The sequence below is a fragment of the Xiphophorus couchianus genome, chromosome 20 (genome assembly GCF_001444195.1).
Source record: "Xiphophorus couchianus chromosome 20, X_couchianus-1.0, whole genome shotgun sequence".
Classification (NCBI taxonomy): domain Eukaryota; kingdom Metazoa; phylum Chordata; class Actinopteri; order Cyprinodontiformes; family Poeciliidae; genus Xiphophorus; species Xiphophorus couchianus.
The window spans coordinates 13,766,423-13,792,806 of NC_040247.1; the positions used below are offsets into that span (position 1 = coordinate 13,766,423).

The 26,384-nt window shown below is 37.8% G+C and overlaps 2 protein-coding genes across 3 annotated transcripts; one reads left to right on the plus strand and one right to left on the minus strand.

The window, feature by feature from the left end:
• Positions 1-72: 72 nt before the first annotated feature.
• Positions 73-16,233, minus strand: abhd14b (abhydrolase domain containing 14B). 2 transcript variants are annotated; one of them, XM_028001961.1, is made up of 5 exons: positions 16,230-16,233; positions 15,070-15,072; positions 2,565-2,779; positions 1,389-1,630; positions 73-1,322 (listed from the first exon to the last, which is right to left on the minus strand). In XM_028001961.1, the coding sequence occupies exons 3-5, from the start codon at positions 2,776-2,778 to the stop codon at positions 1,143-1,145; spliced, it is 636 nt and encodes a 211-aa protein (XP_027857762.1). In that variant the 5' UTR covers position 2,779; positions 15,070-15,072; positions 16,230-16,233; the 3' UTR covers positions 73-1,142. The 2 variants fall into 2 exon arrangements, with proteins under 2 accessions (XP_027857762.1, XP_027857761.1); XM_028001960.1 differs by lacking the exons at positions 15,070-15,072; positions 16,230-16,233 and adding an exon at positions 4,391-4,538.
• Positions 4,620-25,146, plus strand: mst1 (macrophage stimulating 1). The gene is made up of 18 exons (XM_028001959.1): positions 4,620-4,899; positions 5,342-5,486; positions 6,721-6,836; positions 6,921-7,035; positions 8,303-8,439; positions 10,837-10,957; positions 12,448-12,566; positions 14,789-14,963; positions 17,162-17,292; positions 17,842-17,944; positions 18,067-18,203; positions 18,316-18,348; positions 18,440-18,554; positions 18,644-18,721; positions 19,426-19,572; positions 19,674-19,780; positions 19,941-20,080; positions 22,220-25,146. Exons 1-18 carry the CDS (start codon positions 4,851-4,853, stop codon positions 22,379-22,381), a joined length of 2,130 nt encoding a protein of 709 aa, XP_027857760.1. The 5' UTR covers positions 4,620-4,850; the 3' UTR covers positions 22,382-25,146.
• The last annotated feature ends 1,238 nt before the right edge of the window (positions 25,147-26,384 follow it).

Consider the following 26,384-nt stretch of genomic DNA (forward strand, 5'->3'; position numbering starts at 1 on the left):
ATTGGGACAAAAATATTCTGTATCTGCAAATAGCTTTATGGATACAGACACATCTGACAATTAGAGAGAGTGTTGTTGATGACCTAATCATTTTATTCAGGTGAATTCAAGGAACTTTTAAAGTACATGTTTGCTGTCAAATCAACTACAGCGATAACATGGCCATTAAGTACTAAGCATTGGTACTTTTGGTAGTGTGGGCAGGTGTCAAATCCTGCAGGAAATTAAAATCAGCATCTGCATAAAGCTCGTCAGCAGACGAGAATGTTGTGCTCTGACATGTCCAGGTATTTTCCTTACAGTGGGCCAATACCAGCAGAGGGCTTCCTAAATCGTCACAGAAGATCTCCAGAAACATGGATTATGTGCCTCTTTTGGCACAAACTCTGGGACTTCAGTTTCCAAATTAAATGCAAAATTTACTTAAATCTAAAAATATGAGTTTGGATCATAAAGCAACAATCCGGTCTTTTGTCTCCATAGATCTGGTAAGATATTCTTTACATTGCCTCGGTTTCAGGTGTGATGCAAAGTGCAGCAGTAGGAGCTCATGTAAGTAAATAAAACGTAATTTGAGGATGGAAACAGAAACTGGGGTCAAATGACCAGAACCAAACCTACAGCTTGGTTTGGTCTGTTTTCCAGTCAACCATCAAACAGTCCTGTTAGTATATCAGATACTAAAACTAATTAATTACAAACTTTATATGTGTTAATTTTATCTCTCAAGGTTTTTAATAGATGTGCATGCTGGTATTTGTTTATTTACAAACAGGTTCAGGTGTTAAAGCTTTCCTACAGTTACTGATACAGTCCACAAGAGGGCAGTAATGGTCGACAACATTATGGGGAAAAAAAGCCAAAGCAGTTCATGCAAGTAATTAATGGGCATTGATTTGGTCAGACTATTAACTGCAAAAGTAGAGATATCACATTTCTGACATTTGTCTTAGTGGTCACAGAAGCCGCTGACTTTCGAAATGTAACATAAAATGAACATTAAAAACCTTCCAGTGATTTGATTTGCAATCATAGTTTTGTAGTGCATGAGGAATGTCTTGTGAGTGATTTGTTTGTTTGGCTCCTTTGAGTCCTTTGTGTGTTAGCTGGGAATTTCTTTGTTTGAAATTGAGCGAAGAGCCTCACAGAGTCTCCAGGAAGTTGGTAAGCGCTTTGTGCCAGGTGTCTGGGTCGTCAAGGTAACACGGATGTCCCGCTCCCTTCATTACCACCACCCTGTGATTCGTCAGATTGCTCAGGTTACGGAGCGACGCCTCTCCGAGCTGAGTGTCCTGGTCGCCGTAAACGATCAGCGTCGGGACCTGAACACACACATAATTTTTTAGATTTGAAAAATCCATATTTTCTGCACATTCTCGCATAAATACCTTGACGCTCCGGTACTGTTCTGCTGTAAATTTTTCAGTGCAGATTGGCGCTATGGGAACGTAGGCTCGTATTAGAGGCTGATGCTCCAGGAGGAAAGGGAGGGAGTACATCCCACTGAGTGACGGGCTGATCACTATGGCAGGGCTCAAACTCAGCTGTTCACACACTTCCTTCAGGAACGCTGCGGGGGCCGGTTCTCCCACCAACGCCGGCGCTTTGGCCGATTTGGACCGACCGAGTTCTGAGGACAGGAAAGTGGACAGTAGACTTAGAAAGGACTCCTAAAGGAGATTGAAATTTGTTTTCTAGACCAACAAAATAGAAAACATTCAACCAGAAAAGTTAGCAAGATGCAAACCTTTTTATTTTTTTGCAAAGGCAAATATCTAGGACTCTTATTTGGACTGACAGTAATCTGGTCTTTTCTACTTTGTTTCATGTTAAATTTATTGCTGCACAGATACAATTATTTTGTTTTAAATAGGAAAAAAAAATTGTTCACCGAGGTGCCAGTGTCGTCCCAGTGCAAAACGATTCTTTCATGAATGTTACAAAAATCTCCATTCAGATGTGCAAAACGCCTGGGTGGACGTAGCCCCGCCTCTGAGACGCAGCTCCTCCTCAGAGCTGCAGTTTCCAAACTTCTGCCTCACAGAACAACCCTCCCGTGTAACTCCCCCACTCAGCTCCTTCAGACTAGCCAGCACCAATAAGCAAACACCTGGTGGAGCTGCATGTTAGCTGAGCTCATTATACGAGATCCTTCTCAGTGCAATGTTGGTAAAAATGTTGCTCAAGGCTTAATAGTGGAGCAATGTTGTGTTGACTTCCTGAACGTGGCATTTCAAAAACAGCAGGAGCTTTTAAAGAGACAGAGGTCCAATTTCAAGGCGTTAAATTACAAACCCAAATTGATTTTAAATCACATTTGTTATATATGGCATTTTTATAAAATCCAAAGATAACAACTATTTGATTATGTGATAAAATGGCACTATGTGGCTGGAAAATACACAATACTGCCCCTTTAACTTTTATTGTCTTATATTCGGTTTTGTATTTGTATGCGTTCGCATGACAATAGTTTTAGCATTTACTCTTTGTGAAGCACTTTCAATGGCAATGACCTAAGTGCTTCGACTGACTGATCTGAAGGTTGTTCACACTGGACGCACCTGGCAGGTCGAGGGCGACCGCTCGGCAGCCAGCTTTGGCCAGCGTCTCCAGAGTGCCGATGTTGAGCCAGTTCTCCGATGAGAAACGAATACCGTGAAGGAGAAGAACCGACATCTTTGCTTCTCCCTCGGCCGGCTCGCTTTGTCTGTAGAAAAGTGGAGCTTTGCAGCTTTCCACCTCCACACTGCCCTCGCTCATCTTTACAGCCGACATCCTGGAGAGAAACAACCAAATCAAGCCGAATTAAACATGAAACCCCAGAACTTTAAGTTGCACAGTCTGAACACTGAACCCTCTGAAAGAGAGGAGTGTTTCTGCTGGAACACACCTGAATGAATGGTTGAAATATCAGCTCATCATGTTCCGCAAGAACCAGTGGCTGATTAATTTAAATCTATAGGGAAACTTTCAAACACGCAGAACTGGAAGCCTAGAGGACAGCTTCAATATAAAAACCCTTATCTGTCCCCAGAAGGACTTATTTATGGTATTGCTAGTTTCTAAAAGAAAACTCAATAAATAAACACGATAAAAAAACATCTTAAAACTGACAAGAGGTCATTAAATCAGATTAATTTGTGCATTCATATTCTTTAATCGTTTTGTGAGAAATATTCTTTAAAATTCAAGTGACATACCAGAGCTTCAGATTAATTGTTACCTCGAAAAGCATTTTTGAAAACAAAGCTCTAAAAAAAAAATTTCCCCTTCAAACTTATTTAGTTTTTTTTGTTTGTTTGTTTTGTTAGATTTAAATGTTTCAGTTTTAGTAAACAGATTTTAACCTGAGTAAATGCAAAAAGCATTTTTAGTGATAATTTCCCTTATTAGGGAAAAAGCTATTCAAACCTGCATCGCCTTAGGTTAAAATGTAATTGTACCATCAACCTTTTATTCTAGTTTATTTATTTTTACACTTGCATACATTTATTTTTATTTGACATCGCTGTGGAGGAATTTTGTCTCACTCGTCTCTGCAGAATGGTTTTATTTCAGCCATATTGAAGGAATTTTGATAATTAATGGCTTGATTAGTAATCTGTGCTTCATTTTAGTAAAGGCTTAGACTAGACCAGCATACAATTTTAATCTTTTTCTGTTTATTTGTTTGCTTTACGTAAGTCAGAGGTGGACTTTGACGTGGTATGGATCATTGTTGCAGAACTCTTGGAGTAATTTTGTTAAGCTCTCACTGGGATTTTCCAGTCTCAAAGCCAAAGAAAAGGCTTTGTGATCCATCACAGGCAGTAAAACACTAAGGTAGTGAATACTTTTAAGCAGCACTAAAGCTCAGTTAAGACACCAAGGAAGTAAAATTACACAAATCTATACAAAAGTAGGCTAAAAATGACAAATATTTAATAGATAATGGGTCACCACTTTTGTATTTTTCCAACACAGAAAGACACCAGACACAGTGGAGCCAAAGAAGAAATTACAAAAGCTCTGATAAGTGTTGGAACACCTGTTGAGATTGTCAAAAACTAAAGTATTCCCGCCGATACAGCAGAGAAACAATAGGTTGAAGTGACTTCCTGCTGATTTATAAGGGATTGGCAATAAAATCACAGGTTGCAGATTACCTGCGGCGACACATTAGGCCGTTCACACAAAATAGCAACATCTATCTGCTTTATGTTTCCATTTATTGTTCATCCACGTGTTTTTCTTTCTGCTGTTTGCAGCTGATGTGTGATCACTGCACAGGGAAAAAGTTTGCAGCGTGTCGGAGTCTGAGCAAAGTCCACCTTAACTCATTTTCCATTCAGTTCACGCTATTTGCACCTTCATGACAACCACGGAGAGAATGTGAGCATGTTCTTACCCGAACAGCGGTGATTAATCTGTAGAAAATAAAGCGATGCAAACAAGGAAGCAGCTGCAGTTTCACTTTAACTCCCCGGAAAATGGGAAGAAGTAAAACACCGCTAAAAACTGCCCTACTGCCCCCTAGCGGATTTCTGGAAAACTACAGACCACAAGGCGATATGTCACTGCTTATTAATGATTAATAAGCTTATTGATTAGCTGTTTGGGGGATTAAGGCTACTGTTTGGTTAGCAGCTTAGTGCTCTACTGTGGGCTGTTGGATTTCTGCTTTCTGACTTTCTGTGAGGATTTTTGACAATTTAATGAACCTTTAAGGGTTTTTTTAATTGTTTTTAAAATTATTTGAGGTGGGCTTGTAGTCAGAAGTGCAAAATTCAGACTCACCTCATTGTAATTAAATCAGAGTTGATTACAGTATCATTACAAAAGAGCTCTATCTTCCTTAGAAGCAAACAATGAAGCTGTTTCTGCTCTGTATTCTCCTGACTACTGGATTGAGTACCGGTAAGACCCTAGTTCTCCCATATTTAAACTTAGTTAAGACTTTTAAATGTTTGATTTACTTTTAGAGACACTTTACCAGATTAACAATGACATTAAGTTGTATCACAGAGAGAAAATAAGATTTAGAAAATTGAAATCAGAAAAAGTAATTGATAATTCCCTGTAAATAGTTAGAAGATTGATTTGTTTTGGATATATGATGAAAAATGACTAAAGTATTAGGTGTGTTTTAGCAGCTAAGTGTAAACATGCAGCTATCTGCAGCTCTCTCCTGTCACAGTACACAAAACAGCAGCAGGAGAGTCTTGGTCCAAAGGTTACATGTGTGCAGGGTCATGTCCAAACGTTGCTGATGGTGCCACTGATCTGCTGCTGACCGTTTCTATTAGCATCAACACATTCACATCTGCATTATGTCTGGGGTTCTGCTGTACATGAGCAGCGCTCCGCAGTTCTCTCAACGACTACCAGCGCTCCGAGGGCCGGGAGCTCGTTCCGACCGCCTGGAACGCAGCTCGGATGCAGATGTTGCCGGGTTTGAACTTGGAGGAGTGCGCAAGCCGCTGCTCACAATCTCAGGACTGCAGGTAAAACCGCACTGTCTGCAGGCAAGAATCACTTCGTATTTCTCTGAATACACACCATCCCTTGTCTTCAGTGTGGTAGTGGCTGCATCATGCTGTGGGAATAGTTTCTTTTGAGAATATGGATAAATACAGGAAATTTATGGAGTAAAACGTGTTAGAGGCTGCAAGAGACTTATACTGGGCTTGATTTAGTTTTTATTTGTTTATTAGGTTTTTTTTAACCTACATAAAGGAGTATTTAAATGGCCCAGTCAAAGTCTAAACTTAAAACCAATTGACAATACTTTACAAAAATGTAAACATCATGTTCACAGACTCTTTCCTTTCAAGTTAGTTACACTTGTGCTGTTTTGACAAGAAAAAATGGGCTTAAAATTCAGTTTGGTAGATATAGCATTTCTTTTTTGGTATATTTCAAATATAACATGAAAAAAAACAACCAGGGCTTTCTGATATCCCCAATAATCTATCCCCAATATAGTATTTATATTAAAACCAAAGGTTTTGCTTTCATATATCAAAGAAGTCAGCAGAAATATAAAGCGCACTCTAAATCTTCACAAGGCTCATAAACTAGATGAATTTGTAAGGACGTATCCCTGTTTATTAGTTAGATTTGAATTTTTCAGAACAAAATAACAATAATTTGAACCTCTTTAAGTAAAATTTCTCCAATCTCTTTTTATGCTAATTTTAAACATAAATATTCTGGATTTCTGCAGCATTTTCTAGTTGAATTTTCTAAAAGTGAGCAGTAAACAAACGCCAACATAGCCTGTATGTACAGAAGGTGTCTTGCCATCAGCCTACACTAAACGCTGTCCTCTTCCAGGCTAATTTTATCTCCTGCTGTCACTTTAAACATCTTAATTGCTGCCCAAAGAGAGGAGAAACTCTCTCCACGCACACTTTTTCCCCCCATGTTACATCGTGATGAATTATGATGCAAATTCAGCATTAGACCCCTCATCCATATCTGTCAGAGTTGAACGTTTGAGCAGTTGCTGAAGCTCCTAAATATGGAAATAGTCTGTGAGATATACTCAATGTTACTGTTTGTATAGCTTTGTTTGTGACAAAAAGTGTTTATTTGCACACATTTCCCCCCTGATCTGCAGGTAGACATTGAATCTCCCACATCCGATAACATCGCTCACAGTTTCCCTCTACAAACATGCATAACTGGTAATTTATCTGGTTGTAAAAAACACTGAAAAACATTTCTCATCTCCAGAGCTTTCAACTACGAGATTCGTCCTATTGGCACCTGTAAACATCTGCCCTGGGTTGCCGACGGAAGCAACGCAGAAGTAAAGAGAAACGTCAACTGTGATCTTTACGAGAAGAAAGGTGAAGAGATGGCTGGTGAAAATCAGCTTTGCAGTAATTTTGCTTTTTTTTTTTAAACATAACTGTTTTGGTTTGTTTTTGCAGTTTATGTAAGGAAGTGCATTGTAGGTAAAGGGGAAGACTACCGGGGGAAAGTTTTCACCACAAAAAGTGGACTCACCTGCCAGCAGTGGTGGTCAAAGTTTCCTCACGATCACAGGTGATTTGTTTTTCCTGTACAAGTCAATAATTATCATAAATATGCCTGAAAACATATTACAAGAGAAATAATCCTTTCAAAGTATGGAGGGTTTTTTTAAAGACATTAATGATATATTATTAATTATGATTCGGGTTCCCTTTGGGATTAATGAATTGCTTTTGAATTGAATTAAATTTGAAAATACTTTTAAACTCCAATGTGACAAACAATTTAAAAAATGACAAATCGTCACATAGTCAGCTCTTTATTGAGAAATGTCAAGTTGCATTCCTTATAAATCCCTATTTTGCACGTATATAACAAAAAATAACATTGTTTCAAACATTTAAAATATATAAACAAAGATGTGTAATCTAGTTGAAGAAAAAGTGGGGATACTTTACCCTCTGGTTATTTTTGGAAGATCCGGTTTTTGCTTTGAATACATAACACTAAATACACCAATGAAGGAAATACAAAAATACTTTAGAGTATCATATTCCTGTTTCTGTTTGTAATATTTATTAAGAAATAAGTGTTACATAAATCAGTTTTTTTTGACAGCAAAATAGCAAAACTTGACATTTAATTTGAATTATTTCCATAATATACCCTGTATGCAGTCACAAAATATGAGCAACAACTAAAATCTTAATATCAGAAGAGAATGGTGCTCCAACTTAAAATATTTACTTTATTTGTGACATGTAATCAAATAAAATTCGTCACAGATAATTTATTTACGTGTTTAACATGACAACTGAAACTTAATATATGTACTTGGATAAACTTAATTTAGTTACTTGTAACTAATTAACTCAATTTTTTAAGTTGAATTATTTGTTTTCTTTTTGTATTCAGTTTCCAGTCTAACCAATGTTAATGTTAAAAAGATGAGAGAAAGTAGTTCAGAAGCAATCTGTTCCCAATTTTGTTCATAAACATGTAAAGGACACATCAAAATAATGTAAAAAGAAACAAATATCATAAATAAAGATGGTCTGATTACTCTGGTTAAACATTTGAATAGTTGTTTTCGCCACACAGTGTGCAAGCCTCATGGGAAACCCAAATTGTGCAACTCCAGATGAAACATCCAGATCTCTGTAGATTTTAGTAAAACAAACATCGGAGTGACTCATCAGAGCGCTGTGGGTTTTCTCTCTCAGTCCAAGTCCTGCGCTTCAGTTTATCCAGCCGCCGTGAGCGTGTAAACTGAATGTCACCACCCACACATTATGCGGGTCAATCTGTCACTCAATTGAAACCACCCTGTTTGTCTCAGATGGACTCCTTCGCCTACCAACGGTCTGGAGCTGAACTACTGCAGGAACCCGGACGGGGATCGAATCGGTCCGTGGTGCTACACCACCGACCCCGAGCGACGCTACGAAAGCTGCAACATCCCACAGTGCAAAGACGGTACGACTCTGACAGGATGGAAAACTGAAGAACACGCAACTGAAATGTTACATAGAAAATATAGGTGCAGCTTTGAATGCAAGTTTTAGCATATTTGTAAAGACATTTTCCTTAAAAAAAGATCTTTGATACAAAAATTAAACAATTCAGGCTCTTTTTTACTTTGTTTCTTAAAAAGAAGATTATATTCACAAATTTAAAAAAACCTATTCCTCTATTAGCAACAAATGATGTACTGATTTACTTATTGGCTTTTGGTTTGTTGAAATATTGTAAAGACAATATAGCTGCAGTTTTGTGGTTGAGTGCAAGTTTTAGCATCTTTGTAAAGATATTTGCCTAAAAAAACAAGTCATTGACAGAAAAATTTAGGTTCTCACTAATTTTCACAAAAGATATTTTTGTGAAAATAATTTTTTTTGCAAATAAGATTGTTATATGTACAACTTCAATGGAAAAAGAAACTAAAGAACACGCTGTTTAGAGCTTTTGATTTGTTGAAACATCATACACTGTGTTCCAAATTATTATGCAAGTGATATTTTCTCAGATTTTCTTAAATGGTCAATGCAAATGACGGTCAGTATAATTTTCAAGTCATGAACTATTACAGTATATATCAAATTTTACTAAACAAAGCTCCCCGTGAGTATCTTTTTCAAAAATAAAAAACTCAAAATGCACTGTTCCAAATTATTATGCACAGCAGATTTTCTAAACATTTCATGGATTATAAAGAACTGCAAACGGTCATTCTTTGAATGTGCAGCATTAAGTGGTCACATGTACTAAAATCAAAAGCTATTTCAATCAAAACATCTTAACAGACCCAGTTGCATGTTAACATAGGACCTTCTTTGATATCACCTGCACAATTATTGCATCCATTGAACTTGTGAGTTTGTGGAAAGTTTCTGCTTGAATTTCTTTGCAGGATGTCAGAAAACCTTCCCAGAGCTGCTGGTTTGATATGAACTGCATTCCACCCTCAGATCTTCTGCTTGAGGAAACTCCAAAGGTTCTCAATAGGGTTGAGGTCAGAGGTCAGAGGAGGATGGTGACCACACCATGAGTTTCTCCCCTTTTATGCCCATAGCAGCCAATGACACAGTGGTATTCCTTGCAGCATGAGATGGTTCATTGTCATGCATGAAGATGATTTTGCTACTGAAGGTTCGGCTCTTCTTCTTGAACCATGAAAGAAAGTGATCAGTCAGAAAGTCCATATACTTTGCTGAGGTCATTTTCACACCTTCATGGACTCTGAAGAGGCCGACCAATGATTCTCTCCCTGTCATGTTCCGTGTTTTTCTGTGTGTTTATTTTGAGTTTCCTGTGTCTCTGAGTCTTCGTGTTGTCCTGTCTCCCTTTGATTAGTTCCCAGGTGTTTCTCGTTCCCTGATTACCTCCTGTGTATTTAATGTCACCTGTGTGTCTGTGTCTTTGTCGGGTCCTCGTCTCATTTGACTGCTAGTCTGTTGTCTGTACCCAGTCCTTCGTCTCGTCCGTTTGTGTTACGGTTGCTACCGGCGTCGAGCCCTGGCTTCTGCTCGGCCATGCTGCCCGTTTGTTTGGACCATGTTGGACTGTGTTATTCTGGACATTCTTCATTAAAATCATTCATTTACTTCAACCTGGGTCTACAGCGTCTGCCTCACCACGTTCATCACCACTCCTTTTCATGACACTCCCCATGATTTCGGCCCAAAGCATGACTCCACCACCTCCTTGCTGACGTCATAGCCGTATCCATCCACCACCAATCCACTACTCAGCCACAAATCTCTTCACAGTATGATAACGCTTCAGTTTTTGTTAAATATCTGATGTTTTCATATCTTGTCATACGGCACTACACTATCTGATTATTTTGGTCAGCAGAGAGATCCTTTCTCTTTCCCATATTGCTTGAAACCTGTGGCCTGCTTAATAATGTGGAACATCCTTCTTAAGTAGATTTCCTTTAATTGAGCTCACCAGACAAACTAATCAACACAGCTATCTGAAATTAATTATAGTGATTCAAAGAGCCCTCACCCTCAATACCATCTATACATTTAATAGCACAACAAAAAATTTAATCTTTATGACACTTAAATACAATTTGCATAATAATTTGGAACACGGTGTAAACACGGAAAACATGGCTGCAGTTTTGTGGCAAGTGCAAGTTTCAGCATCTTTGTAATAACATTTGCCTAAAAAGAACAGATCCATGACAGAAAAATCAAACAATTCCTGTTCTTCTTACTGTGTTTCACAAATAGATTGTTATATTAACAGATCTTAAAGAAGTGTAACTCTATTAGCAACAAATGATGTACTGGTTTGCTTATTTTTGAGGAGTTTTTCTCATTGCTTGCATAAAAATGTCTGACTTTGTGCCTGTGTTTGCAGAGGTGTGTATCACCTGCAACGGAGAAGACTACCGAGGCCAGGTGGATCACACTGAGAGCGGCAAAGAGTGTCAGAGATGGGATCAGCAATTCCCTCATCAACACATCTACCAGCCTGAAAAGTACATGTTCATGCATAGCTGCACTGCTTTTAGTGAGCTTACCAAATTGATTAGCTTCTTTGCTGCAATGCATTGCTATTTTTTAGATGTTGCTGTTCACCTATAGAGAAATATGTTGTGGTTTTGATATTTTTCCAGGTATTCAGTTTTAAATTTTTCAATCAGGATAAACAATCAATTTAAGCTTCCATGTGCAATATCCTTGGAGGACATCACAAAAGGTATAAGGCAACTTATTTTAAATCCTTATTATTTTAAATCCTGAAAACATGCAAAAAAGGGAGGAAAGACATTTCTGCAATCAAATTTCTCCATTTCCATTTACCTTAGCTTAGCAATAGCAAAACATTTGTTTCTGAACTGCTTCTATGTACACAAACTCCATTTCATTATGGAAGATGTTCAGCCATTATTGTGTCATGACTAGCTGACGCATAATTCCAGACAAACTAGAGGAAATGATAAATAAAAATGTCTCATCCTCAGAGCAACAGAGAAGTTGCTCTGGGAATATGAGTTCAGACTACCTGCAGTTCTACTGTAAAGGGAAATAGCGCTTCTGTTTAAGGTAGTATATGAGGATTAGAGCGTTTTCAGAATCAGAATAATAAAAAGCTGTAGTTTAAAAAACCGCTTTACCTTTAGCTTTAGCTTTTACTTCGTGGCAGTATCCTCCAAGGTGAGGGAGTCATCAGAGTAAAACTTTGGTTCATTTATGGTTGAACCCCATCAAGTGCAACTTGAATGCTTCAGAGTCTGTCAAATTCGGTCAAAAATCCCCCAGGCTGTAGTTAAAGCTATGCCAGCTGAACCTTTGATTCCTGTGCCTCTTGTGAAGTCAGTGAGCAAAAAACATGCACAGCAGATGAAGTAATGATCTTTAAAGTTTAAATCTTCGTTTAGTTTAACACTGGGCTGTGTTTGAGTAGTTAAGAAATATACCTCAGAGTTGAAACTTTAAAGTAAAGTAACATTTTTATTAGCATAGACCTGGGGGCATTATGAAATAATTTTGTTTTAAATCATCTGCACATTTTGGTACCGCAAATAGTTTACTTTTTTCAGGACAAATGAAACTGGACAAATTTTAGGATATCTACCTGTTTCATGTTCAGTGTTGAGGAACTTTTACTTCCTTCAAAAATGTATCCAGGCATTTCTGTTTTTGTAGAATACAAAATTGAAACCTATTTCTCTACAGACAGTTGTTTAAAATGGAAAGCGCAAAACAACATTTCGCTAAAGTAAACCAGATATATGTAGAGAATAGCTGCTAAACTGAACTGGCCAATATCTCCAGTCAGAAAAATAATACAATCTTGTGAAAAACAAGGCTGACCACGGACCCTGGTGTAGACAAGATTTAAAGATAAAACATATCTTTACAAGAGGTGCAAATAATTGTGATGGCAGTTTCATCAACATTGTTTAATATTTGGTTTTAATCTTTTATCATGTTAATGTTTTAATGTGATGTCTATCTATTTCAGGTACCCTGACAAGAGCTTAGATGATAATTACTGCCGTAACCCGGACGCCTCTCCGGTGCCGTGGTGTTACACCACCGACACTGAAACAGAGAGAGAGAGCTGTGACATCAGCAAATGCAGTAAGAAAATATTTATTTTTCTGCACAAAAATCCTAAACTTGTCCATGTTTTCCACATTTTAAGCTGGATAGACAGATTTATGTCACTGAATGCAAAATTTAAACATTGTGGATTACATTTTTGTTTCTAATAACTAAACTGCAATGGTCTCTGTCTTATTATAAAGTTTAGTTTACTATTTTCCTTTATTTATTTGCTTTAGTGTGGAAAGAAAAAAAAAGCTGATTCCTGAAAAACACAATGGGACTAGGTTATGTTATTAATTCAAAGTAATTTAATCACCTTGTTATTGTTTTGCACAATAGTTTCTTAAATATGACACATTTAAGGGTTGGCCGGGTTCAGGGCTGATTGCAGCAGAACCAAACAGATGTTTGTCCAAGATTTTAAGTTTGACTATTCCCAGACGTCTTTCGGGTCAGTGAGGGTTAATTGAAGCAAACTCCCTAGCTATTTTATTGTTTATGCAACTTGTTAAGGATTAAATTAGTTTTTATTTGTTTGGTTTCTTATTTGTTCTTTTTCTCCTGATTTGTTTTGACTGATCAATGAAAATCTAATAGAATTTAATGTGTAGGATTATTATTATTTAATTATTTTTTAAGCAGCAATTCAATGTTTTCCCCAACATTCAGCATGAGTTGTGTAATGTGTCAAGAACAACACGAGCTTTTCTGGTGATAAAGCAGATCAATGCCGCCACAAACGTTTGAAAAGATCGCCATCTTGTGGTGAGATAATTGATGAAAACATTACACGCCTCTCTCTAATACTTTATTTTACATTATTTAATTGCATTGCATATTTTAGATTTTCTTGATTCCCTTTGATTGACTGTTTTTTTGTGTGTTTTAAAATCTATTTGGAAACACTGGTTAAGTTTAAATAAACGTTCAAAAGTTTCAACAAAGAAAGTCCCTGTTAGAAAAGTAACTGCTTTCATAGCAACATAGTGAGAATGAAGACATGTGAGAATTAAAATGTTTGATTTCTGTTAATCTGGATTAATATGACTTATACGTATAGCCAAACCAACACAACTTCATCTTTAAAACAGAAATATTACATCATAAGCTATCCAATCATAAGGGATACTGCTGTCTTCCTAAATCACTGAATAATCACTGAAAATGTTGGCTGTGATAGAGCATATAACAGAAAGTTGCGCAAAATGGAAAATGTGGCAAAATATATGCAGAAAACACTGGGATAAATGTGGACTTGAGAGTATTACAAAGGAAAGAGCATTCAATAGCTTCAGTTGAGATGAACCCGCAACAGAAATATTCAGAAAGATATGGGCCACACTAGCAATGTTTTTTTCATTGAGTCTCTTTGAACCAGAAGGTGTGATAGAAATGTTTAATGTAAGTGAAGGACAAACAGTCGTCCAAATTCTTATTTTTAGATTAAAAACATGTAGAATTTCATTTGGGAATCAAGTTTCCAGAGTCTGGAGGTAGAGAGGCTCAGAAGTTGCTTGGGGATCCGTGCGAAGTTTCCACGGTTTGAAATAATTTGAGGAACCATGTAACCAGCTGGTGTTTATTTATTGTGTTTCACCAAGTCCAAAGGCTGAATTATACAGCAATATATCTAAAATATTACTCAGTTACATGTAAAATCAACTTTATGTCACGTTTTAATGCTCGATTCTTCCATGCATGTTTGAGAAATCCTTTAATCTTCATGGCAACCGTTCAGCTGTGCAAAACACTTCGATGGATATAGATCCACCTTCAACGTTCATCCTCAGAGCTGCTCTTCCCCACTGAGCTCCTTCAGACTAGCCAGCAGCAATTAGCAAACGCCTGGTGGAACCGAGCATCAGCTGAGCTCATTATAGGAGTTACTTCTCAGTGAATCACTGATAAAAAATGTTTGTTAAAGTCTTAATAGAGGAGTCATGTTGTGATGACGTCCTGAAGGCGGCGTTTCAAAAAGAGCAGGAATTTCTTAAAGAGACAGAGACCCAATTTCAAGGTGTTAAATTTCAAAGTTAAATTCCTTTTAAGTTATATTTGGTATATATTGCATTTTTATGACAACTAATGGCAACATAGTTACTTGATTGTGCTGTGAAATGTCATTACGTTCCATGGAAAATACAAAAATGCTGCAACACTAAATAACTTATGTTTCTTCTAATAATAGCACCGGTCCCTCTTATCTGTGCATATGAAAGCTAATTTTTCTTAAAAACATCTCTCCGTGACTTTAGCTGAAGTCCTTGTGGAGAAGAGACAGCGCTCCAGCTTCACCACCAACTGCTTCAGAGGCCGAGGCGAAGACTATCGTGGCAAAGTCAATGAGACGGCGTCTGGCATCCCCTGTCAGCGATGGGACGTCCAGGTTCCTCATCGGCATCCCTTCATCCCAAACATCTATGAGTGCAAGTAAGCACTGTGTTGATTTTAATGGAGGGGGTGGACAGGTTGCATATTAGTATAATAAGTGCAGGAAATAACTTGCAGTTTTATTTCTCTGCTAACACTTGCTAACAGACTATTAGCAATTCCAGAGTGAAACTGGTTGGCCACAGAGTGACGTGTTTAAGTTTTCCTGTGACGTTTTGTTCACTTATCTACCAGCAACGATTTACATAATTTCATTTAGTAAATGTTATTCCTTGTGCTTTGTAAAAGCAATCATACTAGTTTAGTTTGTGTAACAAACACAAACTCCAATGTCCTTTATTGGGATTTTTTGTGATCGATCAACATAAAGTAGTGGATCATTGTGATGTGAAAGAAAAATGTTACATTGTTTACTTTTGCCACCCTTAACAACAAGGTTTTAGCTAAATTAATCTTCCCATCAAATATTCTTTCCACAACATAATTCTGCCATCACTGTGTTTTGCCATGAACATGGTGTGTTCAGGTGGAAGTGCATCATTAAGTAAAGTTATTGAAAAAGCTGTGTGTAAACAGTTAAATAGCTTCCTAACGATAACCAATTGCTTTGACTACTTACAGTCTGGTTTTCATGCTCACCACAGCACAGAGACCGCCCTTGTAAAAGTGTTCAATGACATCCATATAAATACGGACTGTGGGAGAACCACAGTGCTGGTTCTGTTGGACCTCAGTACAGCTTTCGACACTGTTGACCATGACATATTACTGAATCGACTGGAGAGTTGGGTCGGACTCTCCGGTCCAGTGCTTTACTGGTTTGAATCTTACATTAAGTACAGGGATTTCTTTGTATCAATTGGAAACTTCTCATCAAAGAGGTCAAAGGTCACATGTGGGGTACCCCAAGGTTCAATCCTAGGACCCCTTTTATTCAATATTTATATGTTCCCACTAGCTCAGGTTATAACAGGAAATATTAGCTACCATAACTATGCAGATGACACACAGCTCTACATTACGATGTCACCAGGTGACCTTTGACCCCATCCAATCACTGAACAGATGCTTAGAACAGATAAATGTGTGGATGTGCCAAAACTTTCTCCAGCTGAACAGAAACAAAACTGAAGTTATTATTTTTGGACTTAAAGAGGAACGATCTAGACTCAATGCACAGCTTCAGATATTATAACTAAACCCAGCGATCAGGCCCGAAACCTGGGAGTAGTGATGGACTCTGACCTGAACCTCCAGAGCCACATAAAGACAGTTACAAAGTCGGCCTTCTATCACCTGAAGAACATCTCCAGGATTAAAGGACTAATGTCCCAGCCAGATCTAGAGAAACTCATCCATGCGTTCATCTTCAGTCGTATTGATTATTGCAACAGCGTCTTCACAGGTCTGTCCAACAAATCAATTAAACAGCTGCAGCTGATCCAAAATGCTGCTGCTCGCGTTCTCACTAAAACCAGGAAGATAGAGCACATAACACCAGTTTTAAAGTCCCTACACTGGCTCCCTGTAGCTCAAAGAATAGACTTTAAAATACTGTTGTTAGTTTATAAATCACTGAACGGCTTAGCACCACAATACATTAAAGATCTGCTGTTGTTGTATCAACCTTCCAGACCTCTCAGGTTCTGGTTCTGATCTGCTCTGCATCCCCAGAACCAGAACCAAACGAAGAGAAGCAGCTTTCAGCATCTATGCACCACAAATTTGGAACAAATTTCCAGAAAACTGTAAAACAGCTGAAACACTGAATTCCTTTAAATCTAGACTAAAAACCCACCTGTTTAGGATTGTATTTGAAACGTAATCAATTACAAATTTATTGATGGAACTTGACTTAATGTCATGTTTTGATTGTTGATTTTATGTTGCATTGTGTTTCTGTGTTTGAAATGATGTAAAGCACTTTGAAATGCCTTGCTGCTGAAATGTTCTATACAAATAAAATTTGATTTGATTTGATCATTAGCTTTAGCATTAGAACACAAACAGGTAGATTTAGGGAAAAACAAATAAATGGCTGAACTGGACTGAAAAGATCTAAAACCAAAATGGACATAAATACCAACATTCAAGAGAAAGAGCATAAGAATAAAAAGATATTTAAGATGTGAGAACACTTATTGCCAGGCACTGTGATAATTCAGTGGGCTGTCTAATTCTCTAAATTAGGAGGATTATTGGTGTGCTGAACTGATTCTTGGTTATGTCTCATCTAGGGGTCTAGAGGAAAACTACTGTCGTAACCCAGACGGTTCTGAGGCTCCCTGGTGTTTTACATCAGTGCCAGAGATGAGGACTGTTCTCTGCCTGCAGATCAAACGCTGCGCTGATGACATAGAGGCCGAGGGTACTTCGCCTTGATTCAGAAATGATCTAAGAATAAATCCAGTGAAGGTCTCAATGCACTCCTCCACTTTAATGACAATTTTATTTCACTTATAACTAGGGCTAAACAATAAATCAATAGCAATATATACTGCAATAAACACGTGATCAATATCAATAGATAATACATCCGATACAGGTTGATGAAAATCTTTAACTCCTCCATCTCTCACAGCCAGCTAAGCTAGGTTGATGGAATCAACTAAATCACGTGCTATTTGGTTGCCTAGCAACTCACTCGTTCTTCGGTTACCTAGCAACAGTCTGTTGAGTAACTTTTGTAGCAGTGTAAGGTTTCACTCATAACTGCTTAAAAATAATAAACAATTGCATGGAGTGAAAGCTATAAATAAAACTTGAAAGGTCATGTCACCAATTTCACAGTATTTTAGATATTTAAAACAAAAAACTAATCAATAATGATCAATATCGACTAATATGAGCGATACGATACGTTTCCCAGCCACATTGTCCAGCTCTACTTATGACAATAGTCTTTTTATCTTCCCAGACTGCTACCAGGAAAATGGAAAAAACTACAGAGGTGTCGTCCGCAAAACTCGCAAAGGCATCACCTGTCAGAAATGGAACGTGAACACACCTCATCAGACCAGGTGTGGTGATACTTTCAGGCTTTTATACAAACAATCCAAAGTAAAAGCCAACCTCCTTCTACAAAGCAAAGCTCTTATCTCATATGACTAATATATTTATATTTGTGTGATTTATTTTTTAGAATAAACCCACGGACGCACCCGGACGCCAACCTGACGGAGAACTATTGTCGTAACCCAGACGGGGACCAACACGGGCCCTGGTGCTACACCACTGACCCCAAAACTGAGTTTGACTACTGCGCCATTAAACAGTGTGGTACTTACCTCTGCTTTTTGTGTGTTAAGTTTAAAATACTTCAAGAAAACTGTTTATCCAATCCTCTTTTTATTACTTTAACAGTTTTTTTTTTTCTGTTGCTTTCAAACAGCTGGAGAGAAAGTGCCACTGACAGAAACTGTAGGTTAGTTTGCAAATTAATATGGACAAAAAGCTGCTCAGAAGATGCTGCGGTTTTCTTGTGCTGTCATATTGTTGTGTTTTTGTGAACACAGAGACGGTGGAGTTCAGCGAGTGCGGGAAGAGAGACGACCGTCCCCAGCCGACCAGGTTGCGTATCGTGAATGGAATCCCTGGGAACTCGCCGTGGACTGTGAGCCTCAGAGACAGGTCAGGCTGACAGCTGACGGCGTTTAGTGATGAACTATCAAAACAGTCTCTGTTGCGCCGTGAATGACCTCTGACCTCGTTGTGTGCAGGAAAGGAAACCACTTCTGTGGAGGATCTCTGGTGAATCCCAGATGGGTGATCAGCACAAAGCAGTGCTTCTCCTCCTGGTAGTTCATTTAGGAAGGCTCTGAGATTTTACACGTGAAACGTGGTGCAAACAAATTTTTAAAATATATTTAATGTAAAATATATTACAAAAATATAGTGATAACATAGCTCAATTGAAACAATAATGCCAATGTACAATGGTTAATTTATTAGTTAACATGTAAATAAAAATCAGGTGGAAAACCCTTTTATAGTCAGTGAGTGTGGTACACCAACCTTTACTTTAGGTTTATAAATTGTAATAGTTTCCAACTACAACTGTTTTTTGTTTGTTTTTTTAAGTTCTTGTCAGATTATTAACTTTGAAAATACAGAAAAGGAAAAAAAATCTAACATTTTACATCAATTTGGTTTAAAAATGGCGTCACTTTCTTGATGCATTCATTAGCTGGATCTTGTATCCTAAGACAACTCAAAAGTAGATTGGTAGTTGCAAAAAATAAAATAAAATAATGTTTTATTGTGGTAGCGTATTGTAGCACAGGAATTTTTTTTCAGAAAAATATAACCATTTAGTTGTTACATTTATACACAAGCACTGGCCTGTATGAGATTTATCATAACCTTGGGTAAAATTACGACCCTTTTGGTATTTACAGAAAAGATTTAAAACAAAAATGCATGACATAATCTTATTTTATTTTAAACAAATAAGCAGCAGCCTTTTTTTGATGTTTGTCTTCATGTTTCGTTTTTTTGACAGCTATGTGGACCTTCCTGGGTACTCCGCCATGATGGGAACTCTTTTCCGTGACCCGCAGGAAGGAGAGCCTAGCATGCAAACCATTCCTCTCACCAAGATTGTGTGTGGACCCTCTGAGTCTCAGCTGGTCATGCTGCAGCTGGAGTAGTATGTATAATCGTGCATCAGGACACGCCCTCACACACAACCACTTGAACAAAATAACTACCAAAGCTTCTCCTTTGACTGCGCGTTCTGTCTGTCTCAAGTCCGGCCCAGTTCAACGAGCGTGTCTCTCAGATTTGCCTCCCTCCTGAGCGCTACATAGTGCCCGAGCACACAAAGTGTGAAATAGCTGGATGGGGTGAGACGAGAGGTAAGAGAGACTCTGGAGTCAGAAGGCTACTGATACACTTTCTGCAAAAGATTAAAACTTGAGGTTAAAGTAACGTCGCATGCAAATAAGAGAAAGGAACATTTCTGCACCTTTTCTGAGCATGCTACTTGCTGTAGTTTTCTTGTCGCTGTTTCTTCAGGGACGGGAGATGAGACTGTCCTCAATGTGGCACACGTGCCAGTTATCAGCAACACTGAATGCAACAGATACTTCAGAGGTCGCGTTCGAGAAAATGAGATGTGCACAAACTCTTTTCAGGCTGGAGTTGGTGCCTGTGAGGTAGGTGTCTGCAGTGAACATGTTGATGGCTGCCTTTTTCATAGTTCATGCAGTTTTCTTTACTTATACAGAAATAATAAACAATATATTTACAGTGAACTCTTGTTTTTCGCGGGGGTTGCGTTCCGAAAAGAATCCGTGAAGTAGTTACCTTTATTTTTTTTTACAATTATTATACAGCATAATTAAATACTCTACATTGAAACCAAAGAACAAAACCTGTTTTCAGGCCCAAGCATTTTTTTTAACAAATATAACGCTTTCTTACAAATAACTACAGTAAAATAATAATTTTAATTATAAATACGAAGTACAGTAGGACAAATTGTGACTCGAGGTATTTCACTGTGCCTCGGCCGCTGCTCTCTCTGGTGTCTTTTTCTTCTGAAGCTTGTGGTGCAGGTGTGTTTTTTTGAAAGAAGAACATAGTTATCGGTAGTTGCCGCTCTTTTTTTCTTCTGGGCAAAAACATTTACCAAAATTTGCCAAGCTGTATTACGTATATTCAGGGGCGATTCTAGGATCTGACTTTTAGGGGTGCTTAGCCCCCAGCAGGGCTAAGACCCATGAGAAGCTATTCTAAATCTAACTGCCTATTTACAGACATTCACAAACAAAATTAAGAGACATGTTGTCAGTAATTCACAGAACAATAGAACAATGTTCATTTTACTCAAACATATACTTATAAAGAGTAAAATCAGAGAAACTTTAAATTTTTCCCAGAGGTGTATAAACTCAGTTTGAAATGTGCTTTAGCGCCCCTAAAACAGGCCACTGCGTATATTTAAATATCGTAACGTTGTTGGCACACAAGTAGAGAAGAAGCGTGGAAACTGTTTAGCCAATGAAGATGCAGAACACAATGCACTGTGGAAAAAAACTGCACAAAAAATCCGCGAAGCAGCCAGGCCGTGAAAGGTGAACCGCGTTATAGCGAGGGTTCTCTGTACAATAAACACACTTTTGACGATCACGCAAGCATTAAGCTGACCCCTTGTGGTAGTTTAAAGGTATGCAGTGTCTTACAAAAGTATTCTCACTTTATATCGTCAAAGCTTCAATGCACTTTATGATTTATTGTGATAAACCAGGAGAGTGGTTAATTGAAAAGAAAATACAACAAAGTTTTCAACTTTAACTACGAATAAAAATTATAAAAAGCATTTCATGCATTTGTAATCCAAACCCCTTGCACTCTAAATGAAATCCAGTGCCACCAACTGACGTCAGAAGTTGCCTATTTAGTAAGCAAATGAAGAATTCACAACTTTGTTAGAAAACATTAGTGAACAAACAGCATCATGGAGATCATGAGGTTGATTTTCTAGATGTTAAGTTTATTTTGTGATTTAATAAAATAACCATTTCTTTTCTGACATTTCTTGCATCGTTATCGTCAATCTGTGGTGGAAAGTCTGTGCAAAAATTACATTTAAAATACACTTGTGTTTTAAATTACCTTATCTACTTAAAAGGGGTGTTAAAAGCATTATTGTTTTTTCTTTTTTTTTGGTGAGTTAGGAGTCACTCTGAAGGGCCCAAAGAGGCAAATATTTAAACTCTGTTTTAGGTCAAGTAATAATATGTTCCCAGAGCTGTTGGGATGGCAGGTAGAGGAAACAAACCTTACGTTTACTACACACCAGCATACATAACACAGAACATTGGACTTTGCCCACTACCAAGCCCACAAGATAACCTAAACTCTTAGCATTTTCTTTTATTCTTACTAACATCTCCAATAGCCCTAAACAATGATATAATAGAAAAGTAGCAGTAACAGAAATGTCACTCCAGAAAATAAAATCTAATAAATAATGCTTTCCAAATCTTTCATAAAAAGTGACTAAATGTATTTCCCCAAACATGAAACTTTTTCTTTGACAAGAAGTAAAGCATGTGAACCGCCATAGATTAAATCCCCTCAAAAAAAAAACTCCTCTGTTGATTTATCCTGCTTTGAGGAGAGAACATACAGTTATTTATAAGTTCCTATAAATCAAACACATCCACCATATGGCTAATGTAAGTGAACTGGCAAGATGTGACTGCAAGATGTTTCCCACCTCGGCAGTGACACTCAGTCATAACAGAGACAAATAATGACTCCAGAGTGTTGTTGCTGTGTGTCTGCAGAAAGACTACGGCGGCCCTCTGGCGTGTCAGAACGCCGACTGCTGGGTGCTGGAGGGCGTGATCATCCCCATGAGGCGCTGCGGACACCCGGGACAGCCCAACATTTTCATTCGCGTGTCTGTGTACGTAGACTGGATCAAGAAGGTCATGGAGATGGCTTAGCCATGTAGGAACTGAGCAAATGCTTCAACATTCGCAAGAGATGGACATTTTTATTTTGTTAGAAGTTAAAACTTGTGCTAATCAAACTGTACAATTGGGATTTATGTCCAATGTTATGTAGCTATGATGCCACAGTGTTACCAGAAAGGGCTCTTACTGTAAACATTAACACAGTGTAATTTGTTGTTTTGTATCTGCTCTAAGTTCTTTTATTGCACTGAAACTTGGAGCTAATTCATTCTGAAAATGTTGGTGTTTGCTAACATTTTTTGCTATGCTTTACATTATGGACTCCTTACATTTTAAAGGGCCAGTATTTTCAAGAGATAGTGGCGTGTTATAGCACAATAAAGTAACTCCGTTACTTTCAGTTGTTATAAAAATACTGCATGTATCAAACACAACTTAAAAGAAATTTTGCTTTCTAATTTAAGGCCTTGAAATTGGGCCTCTGTCTCTTTAAGAAGCTCTTGTTCTTTCTGAAACTCCACCTTCAGGAGGTCATCAAAACAACGTTCCTCCATTAACCCTTTAACAACGTTTTTACCAGCGTTTCACTCAGACGTTGCTCCTATAATGAACTGAGCAGATGCAGTTCCACTTGGTGTTTGCTAATTGCTTCTGGCTAGTCTGAAGGAGCTGAGTGCTGGATCTTGAAACAAGGAGAAGCTGCAAGTAGTAACATATTGATCTGTTTTAATGCATTCAATCCCTCTAACAATATGTTTACTAACAAAAGTTGCTATGCATGTTTTGGAGTAATTTTGTGACAAAGGGACAGACAAAAGTGTAAAAGGTGAAATGTTAAATTTCTAACCACATTTTAGAGGAACAGATGAGGCATTTCTGACTTTCCAAGTTGGAAATCCAACTTTTTGGTTCATCCTCTGGGATTTTTCAGTCCGTCAGAGTTGAATTTGTGTACAAGTGTATAATATGCTAATGCATACATCTCCATGATTAATTTAAGTACATCTACATTCTGACTCCTACTCTAATAAACTTTCTTCCTGATAATAACTACTGTTTTTAAAGTTGTACAATGTAGCCTCATTCCAAATATGAAAAGATAATTAACAAAAAAAAGGTTTTGAAACAAGAACAGCACATTGAGCATGGTATTGTCTTTTATTGGGATTTTGTTTGATAGATCAACACAAAGCTTCACACTTGGTTTGTACAATATTTTTGCAAACTAAAATCTAAAATGTTTGGCTCAAAATCTTGAATTAACTTTCACTGCAATCACAGCTACAAATCGTTTGAGGTATTTTTACCAGCTTTTAAGCATGAGGACTGAAATTTGTCCTCGTGCTTCTTTGCAAAATGGTTGAAGCAGTTTAAAAGAAAACAAGTTTGTGAATTTTAGGTTTTGAGTATCACCACAGATTGTCAATTAGATCTCAGCCAGTTTTACACATTAATATGTTTGTAGCTAAACCATTTAATTGTTGCTTTAGTCTGATGTTAGGCTTAAGATTAAGATTGTTGTCTTGCTTGAAGGTGAAGCTCTGCCACAGTCTACTTTAGCAGGTTTTCATCAAAGATTTTCTTGTGTTTATCTCCATCCATCCCCAAAGAAAAATATCCCCCAGCATGATGCTGCCTCCACCATATTTCACTGGAGGGAGGGGATATCAGTTGTCTACCCGTGCCTTTCAAGAACAAGCTGGTATGGACAATGGATGAATACATATCCACAACAAAAATTGAAAGCATGCATCATTTTCTTTAGACTTTCTAATTACCCTTTACAAAATCCCAATAAATTATGTAAAAAAAAGAAAAAGTTAAAGAGGTGTAAATACTTTTGCAAAGAACTGTATCAAATGAGTTGTTTCCCATCTGGGTGAGACAAGAACGTTGTCTCACCCAGATGGAGAGAGAAGAGTTTGGTTTACAGCGAAGTTTTAAAGATCCGAACATTCACCCCCCCTGTAAGTACTCCCATTACTACAAAACTGTACGCCTCCCCCTGTCTCGCCTTGGCATTGAGTGGGAGCTCCAAAATACATTCTTTGCCCCCAGCCTCTAAAAAGAAATCCCTCCTCTGCCTGTCTTTTGATGCCTGCCCCCACCTCCAAAGACATGCCTTTGTGCCTTATGCAGAACTGTATGCGCTGCACATTCTTTCTAGTTCTATAGGAGGATTTTTGTAACCCGGTCCTGATGAGCCCACGGAATTCAGCTTAAATAAACCTCAAGATCAGAGTCCGACCAAATCTCCGACTGCAGAGGGCCACTGAACTCTGACACGTGGACACTCTACAAAAAAAAAAAACAAAAAAAAAAAAAACTCCCTGCAGTGTCTTCCTCTTGTTGGTTTTGGCACCAACGTTTAACCTGTGCGTGCGACATCTTTGTTTTGTTTTTGTTTTTTTCTGCACAAGCAGAAACTAATAGAGACTGATTGTGGACGTTGATGGATCATTTCTCTTCACTTTCACTTAGTAATACATAAAGATGATGACAGGTCCAGTTCATAAATGAGTACAAGTTCTCAGCAGCTCTTCCAGAAGCTTCTGGTAACCCTGACTAAAATGCTGAGAAAAACTGCCACAAAAATATGCAAATGTTTTCCTTGTTACTCTGCTTTTTGCTATAATAACTTGAAAAGTAGGTGTATTATTAGTGAATTAAACGCTTTACCGTATTGGTCTCTGACTGAATGTAACGTTGTGTAATATTGTGGTTTCACTGGATATTCATTCTGGGTATTTCTGAATTACATCATGAACCTGTCACTGCCGTGGTTCCAACTCAGAGGTGGGCTCCATCTTTTGTAACGTACAGCTTTATATGCTGGGCTCTTGCCAGCAGGCTCACCTGACAAGACTCCACTAGAGGTCCAGCATTAGCCGCCGCTGGAATGTGTGCTGCAAACTCTTTTCAGCTGAATTCATCACTTTGAATAAACCTCTGCATAAAGCTGAAAGAAAAAGAGTGAGTTTTATTGTTTGGTTTAAGATAGCAAGCATTTTCTCCAAAATAGATCAAATAAAATGTTTTAATATGTTTTAAAACACTGTTAAGTGGTGTGGGAAAGATGTCTTGTCAAAATGAGGCACATATACGTATTCAGCTCCCTTACTTGTATTCCCTAAATTGAAATGCAACTAATAGCATGATGATATCATATTAATTATTGATATTGAGAATTATTGATTAGCTTTTTGTTTATATATATATATAAAATACTGCCAAACTGGTGGCGTGACCACAGTTTTCATAGGTTTTTTTTTTTACTTTTATTGTTATTTTTAAGCTGTTATGTGGCACAGAAGCAAAACCTGAAACTGCTGCTAGTTACTCTGCAGGCTGTTGCTAGGTAACCAAAGAATGAGTGCATTAGTTGATCCCACCCACCTTGTTTAGCTTGCTGTGAGAGGTTGAGCGACCAAAGCCTTTCCTTTGCCTTCATCCCCCAGAATGCTGTGCGGTTTTGTGTCAGGATATTTTATTGAATATAGAATAATCTCTCAGATTTATTATAGTGCCTATCACAATATTGTTATTGATTTATTGTCCAGCTCCTTGTAAACATAGCATGAGAGGATACTGTTCACTAAAATATAAGAAAATAAAAACAGCATTGCACAACTGCAAAACATGGCTGCTCACCTAAACTGACAGACCAGGTGGGGAAATAATTAATCAGAGCTAATAGTAACTTTGGAGAGGATGTAAAGATGCACAACTCAGATAACTATTTATTTTGAACTCCACAAATCTAAAAATGTACACAAGAGCGGCAATAAAACAGAGGAAAACATGTGGAAGACATTCCTCTGGCAGCTGAAGGTGATTCTCTAGAGTACTGACTCAGAGGTGTTGAATACATTTTTACACGCCACACCTTTCAGTTTTTTTAAAATAAGGAAATTGGAAACCATGTGTCATTTTTCTTCCACTTGACAATTATGTGCTACTTCCATACAGATATCACACTAAATACAATGTTCTGTCATTGTAACAGGACAGACAGTGGAAATGTTCAAGTCAT